Genomic DNA, 6000 nt, shown 5'->3' with positions numbered 1-6000 from the left:
AAAAAAAAAAATCCGTGTGTAAGTGTACACATGCAGTTCAAACCCGAGTAGTTCAATGGTGAACTGTAAAACTTATTCATTAAGTAAGATAATGCTACCTTCTTTTAAAAAATCAAAAATGTAAAATGACTCAAATATCATGGAAATTAATTTCTTGTTCACTTTTGTAGCTCCTATTCAACAGTATTTAGAAAAAGTAAAAATTTGTGAAGGAGACAAAGTAATTAATTTCAAATGTCTACCTAGAAAACCTAAGATAAATAACTGAAAAATAACTGGCATAAGGGAGTTCAATAAAGTGGCATCACAGAGAATAACCATTCAAAAATTAATCTTTATTAATCATCAATTAGAAAATATAATGGTAAAAAATTTCCCATTTCCAATAGCATCAAACTATAGCATACTTATTCAGATCTAACAAGAAATACTTAAGACCTACATGAAGCAAGATATATTTGTTTCTTTCCAAAACATCAACAAAGATCTAAATGAATGGAGAAACAAATCACGTTCGCTTCTCCCAAACCATCCTCTATATTCAATGTAATTCCAATTAAAAAAAGAAAGTCCCAATTGAAATTTTATTACCATGGTAAAATGATTCTAAAGATCATGCAGATGATCAAAATCAAGAAGTTAAAAAAATATTAGACTTAACCTAACAATAGCAATGAACCTAGAACTAAACAATGAACCTAGAACTAAAAAGCTAGAGCAATTAAAATAATAATGTAGTGGCAGAGAGAAATGGATCAACGAAACAGAGTGGTTTGTTTAGAAAGAGAGCTATGTACACGTAAAGGAATGAAATTAGAACACTGCCTAACACCATACACAAAAATAAACTCAAAATGGATTAAAGACCTACATGTAAGGCCAGACACTATAAAACTCTTAGAGGGAAACACAGGCAGAACACTCTATGACGTAAATCACAGCAAGATCCTTTTTGACCCACCTCCTAGAGAAATGGAAATAAAAATAAACAAATGGGACCTAATGAAACTTAAAAGCTTTTGCACAGCAAAGCAAACCATAAACAAGATGGAAAGACAACCCTCAGAATGGGAGAACATATTTGCAAACGAAGCAACTGACAGAGGATTAATCTCCGAAATATACAAGCAGCCCGTGCAGCTCAATATCAAAAAACCAAACAACCCAATCCAAAAATGGGCAGAAGACCTAAACAGACATTTCTCCAAAGAAGACATACAGACTGCCAACAAACACATGAAAGGATGCTCAACATCACTAATCATTAGAGAAATACAAATCAGCGCTACAATGAGCTATCACCTCACACCGGTCAGAATGGCCATCATCAAAAAATCTACAAACAATAAATGCTGGAGAAGGTGTGGAGAAAAGGGAACCCTCTTGCACTGTTGGTGGGAATGAAAATTGATACAGCCACTATGGAGAACAGTATGGAGGTTCCTTAAAAAACTAAAAATAGAACTACCATATGACCCAGCAATCCCACTACTGGGCACATACCCTGAAAAAACCATAATTCAAAAAGAGTCATATACCACAATGTTCACTGCAGCACTATTTACAATAGCCAGGACATGGAAGCAACCTAAGTGTCCAGTGACAGATAAATGGATAAAGAAGATGTGGCACATATATACAATGGAATATTCCTCTGCCATAAATAGAAACAAAAACTGAGTTATTTGTAGTGAGGTGGATGGACCTAGAGTGTGTCATACAGAGTGAAGTAATTCAGAAAGAGAAAAACAAATACCATATGCTAACACATATATATGGAATCTAAAAAAAAAAAAATGTTTCTGAAGAACCTAGGGGCAGGACAGGAATAAAGATGTAGATGTAGAGAATGGACTTGAGGATATGGGGATGGGGAAGGGTAAGCTGGGATGAAGTGAGAGAGTGGCATGGACATATATACACTACCAAATATAAAATAGCTAGTGGGAAGCAGCTGCATAGCACAGGGAGATCAGCTCGGTGCTTTGTGACCACCTAGAGGGGTGGGATAGGGAGGGAGGGAAGGAGACGCAAGAGGGAGGGGATATGGGGATATATGTATACGTATAGCTGATTCACTGTTATACAGCAGCAACGAATACAACAATGTAAAGCAATTATACTCCAATAAAGATGCTTAAAAAAAAATAGAAAGAAACAGAGCTGTGTATCCAGATGCAATTTAGTATGTATTAAAGTTGTATTTCAAATTAGTGGTAAAAGTGGAAAAGGATGGTTATTGAATAAATGACGGTGGAATAAGTGCACGTGGTTATCCATTTGGGGCCCAACCTCATGAATAAACAAAAATAAGTTATCTATATATGATATGTTAATACATAATATAAATTGGGAAGACCTTCTTTAATAATGTAACAGTATCAAAAATTCATAACAGAAAGGACTGAAAGATTTGGCAATATAAGTGTCAAAGGTTTGTAGAACAAATGAGTTACAAAGTTAACTGACTTCACAATTCCATTTTATGTAAAGCACAAAAAGAGCAAAACCAATCTATGTTGCTGGAAGCAAAAGAGTAGCTGTTACCTTGACTGGGGGTGGGGAGGGCAAGCGCTAGTAATTAGAAAGGAACTCGGCGAGTAGGAGACAGACTTCAGGGTCCTGGTAGTTTCTTTAACGTTATGTTTCTTGATGTGGATGCTGATTACACAAGAATGGTTCAGATTGTAAAATTTCAGAGGGTTTACACTTACGATATGAGTACTTTTCTGTGGTAAATTTAAAGATGGGAATAGCATGAGGGAATAGTGAGAGAGGAGGATAGAGGAGATCAAGGTAAATTTTTACTTTTGATTATATGTATTTTATATATTTATCCAAAAAGCATGTATCATCTGCATAATTTATTTTTTTAAAAAATAAAAAAAGCCTATATATATGACAGATAACATTTAAGACATGATTTAAGTGCAATCAAGACAATTCTATAGGGCATACTCTACCTGTGAATCTAATATGTTGGAAATTTCATGTGCACCAACATTTGCTTCACCCAAATGCAAGGAAAACAAGTTTCTGGCAACCTGGACAAAATCTAAAATAGAACACATTTTAGTAAGAATACAGCATTTAACCTCATCTAAGCAAACCTTACCTTTTTCTACATGAAGCTGAAGCTATGTGTTATAACTAATGCTTACAATTTAACTTACTTAAATTACCTTAAAATAGTGTTAACTGAAGTGACAGATAAATTTAAGTTCACATAAGAAGTAAGAGATAAACTGGTTTTCACTCATTTCATTTAACTTTGCTGAAGTTAATAAATCAGATACGATAATGAAGCAAATAAATGTCACAGGCATAACTATCTCTCCAACTCTTTTATTATGAATAGTACTTTTTCTAAAACATATGATAATATTATGATTTACAGCTTTTCTAGCTGAAAGAACCTGTGGTTTAATAATGATAATAATAATAGCAGGAAATGTTTCTATAACAGACTCTATATGCTACGCATGGCCCTTTGCGATTTCATCTTGAGAATTTTCTGCAGTAGTTCTTCTCATCCTCTCCATTTTACAGTTTGGGCTAAGATAAGTTAACTGTCTTAAACCTCCCAAGACTACTTGGCAAATAAGTAGCAGAGCAAGATTCCATTGAAGTGTGACTAGAAGGCATATTCTCTTGTTTGTTATATAACACTGCCTGATGCCAACCTAGCAAACTATATGCTTCTTCAGACATGGAGTGTGACCTGTTCATCCATCTAACTTCAATTTTTTTTAAGATTTGATTCTTATATTTTTAGTTTCCAGTAATCCTTTTAATTGTTCCTATTTTACAGTACCCTACTCTTATTGTGTGGATGCCTTAGTTTTGCTTATCTTTTTTTTTTTTTTTTTTTTTTTTTTTCTTTTTGTGTGTGGTCCTTGTTTTTTTTTTTTTTTTTTTTTTTTTTTTTTTTTTAACGGTACGCGGGCTTCTCACTGTTGTGGCCTCTCCTGTTGCAGAGCACAGGCTCCGGACGCGCAGGCTCAGAGGCCATGGCTCACGGGCCCAGCCGCTGCGCGGCATGTGGGATCTTCCCGGGCCGGGGCACGAACCCGTGTCCCCTGCATCGGCAGGCGGACTCTCAACCACTGCGCCACCAGGGAAGCCCTGCTTATCTTTTTAAAAGATGCTAATTATGGTTTACGTGAAGTTCTTTTTTGCTCTTGTAATATTTCCCTTTTTCTGAGTTCCTCTTTTTCTATTTGTCTGATACTTTGGGGCTTTATATTTTACGTTGGACGATTTCTCCAAATGTCTGGTGTTCATATTTAAGACGAATCAGGCACTAAATCGTTAATTGGAAATTTTGTGTGCATAACTCGCTTTGTCAATTAGTAGGTTTTACTACAGAGCAATAACGTGGTCAGCTATTATGATACTTTGTTCAGGTTCTTCAGAGAGAATCTTACAACCTCTTGCCTACAGAGCATACACATGGTTGCAAATATCACTGAGTGATTGTGTGTGTTTTGTAAGTGATAATTCACCATACACACCCTCAAATTCCTTAGCTGCTGGCAACTATAGGTCCAGAATCAATCTGGTTTAATTTCTCAAGGGAATATACTTATTTTCCTCTGCAAGGGTAAGTGACGGTAGTTGTGCATTACTTGAGAGGGGGCAGGGAACAGCATATATAATTGCTCCTTAACACAGCCTTAAGTACTCGATGTTTTCAATTCCTAAGCCTTTCCAGGAATCAGCTTGTTTCCCGTTGTGATTCTCCTATCTCTTCAGACACGTGGACTTTACATGCCTCTGCTCACTAATTCATTTATTTTCCTTATCTACTTTGTCCTTATACATTGTGGTTTTACATGTATTTTTGTTTCTTGTTCTCATTACACTGTATGATTTCAAGAGCAGAGGGGAACAAATACATCTGTTTTCATCACTTCAAACCCCCAAATTTCTTTTAGCAATGCAGATGCTTTTAAAATGATACAATGTTGCATCTACTCTATAAGAAAAAAATTAAATACTTAATGCTGTAAAGAATACAAAAAACTGTTACATTCAAACATTACTAGTGGCAGAACAAATATGTGTGTAAAATGTCTCTGGAAAACAATTTATCAATACATATCAAAAGTCTAAGCCACTTATGGGGATTTATCCTAAGAGAAAGAAGATAAAAAAGCTATATTAAATATAGAATTATTTATATTGTCAGTTAATGAAAAACCATCAAAATTCCCAATAGTGGAAAAGCTTAATATTATAGTATATCAACAGAGTATGTTCACAATTTGCTATCTTTAATAATAATTATAAAATAAAAATAAGAATAATTATACAGCATAATGAAATATTTATTATATCACACTGGCTGAAAAAAAATTAGAATTTCACAGTAGCAGAACTAGGGCCTCTATATATTGTACTGTTTCTTTTGTTATTACTAAAGCAATGTTTATGGAATAAATTAAAAATAAAAAAAGAATATGATTGAATGATATTTTAAAGCTGAAAGATTCTAAGAAAGTTCTCCTTTCTGCTGACCCAGTAAGACCAATAATTCTATCTGAGTCTTTAGAATACTGATTAAGGAACTTAAAATAGATGTGGTTTTATTTTTCTTTCTCTCCTTCCAAAGAAGAGGCACTCAGTGAATATGGGCCACAATAAGTTTCTGTGATGACACACATGATGAATCTAAATATTACCTCCAAAAGACACTGTCCCCTTTGGGTCTACTTGCACTTGCTGTCTCAGGGCTTGGTGTTGTTCCTTTGTGGGCTGAATACCAAGATAATTTAGAGCCTGGAAGGAAAAGGATTCATGTGAAGCAATTTTTCAAATCTCCAAAGAATAAAACTTTTCATTACAACTTTATTTTACAATCCAGTGAAAAGAATCAATATCAGGAACAGTGACCATGATCAAAGAAAGTCTGATGAATATTTATGGGTTAATTTTCCATAAAATATTAGCTTCTTGATCTACCACCACCTCATTTTTTTCCCCCAAGGCTAGCACTTT

General features: G+C 34.6%; 1 protein-coding gene across 3 annotated transcripts in view; it reads right to left on the bottom strand.

The window, feature by feature from the left end:
• The window catches only part of STXBP4 (syntaxin binding protein 4), a 182738-nt gene that overhangs the window by 119163 nt on the left and 57575 nt on the right, over positions 1-6000 (bottom strand). For all 3 annotated transcript variants that reach the window (XM_024757529.1, XM_024757527.1, XM_024757528.1), the window contains 2 exons: positions 5685-5781; positions 2964-3055 (listed from right to left, as the gene is read on the bottom strand). In XM_024757529.1, the coding sequence (XP_024613297.1) occupies positions 2964-3055; positions 5685-5781 (189 nt within the window). The remainder of the gene's footprint in view (positions 1-2963; positions 3056-5684; positions 5782-6000) is intronic.

This window comes from Neophocaena asiaeorientalis, unplaced genomic scaffold (genome assembly GCF_003031525.2).
Source record: "Neophocaena asiaeorientalis asiaeorientalis breed wild unplaced genomic scaffold, Neophocaena_asiaeorientalis_V1.1 scaffold327, whole genome shotgun sequence".
Classification (NCBI taxonomy): Eukaryota; Metazoa; Chordata; class Mammalia; order Artiodactyla; family Phocoenidae; genus Neophocaena; species Neophocaena asiaeorientalis.
This window is presented reverse-complemented; position numbering and strand designations above follow the sequence as displayed.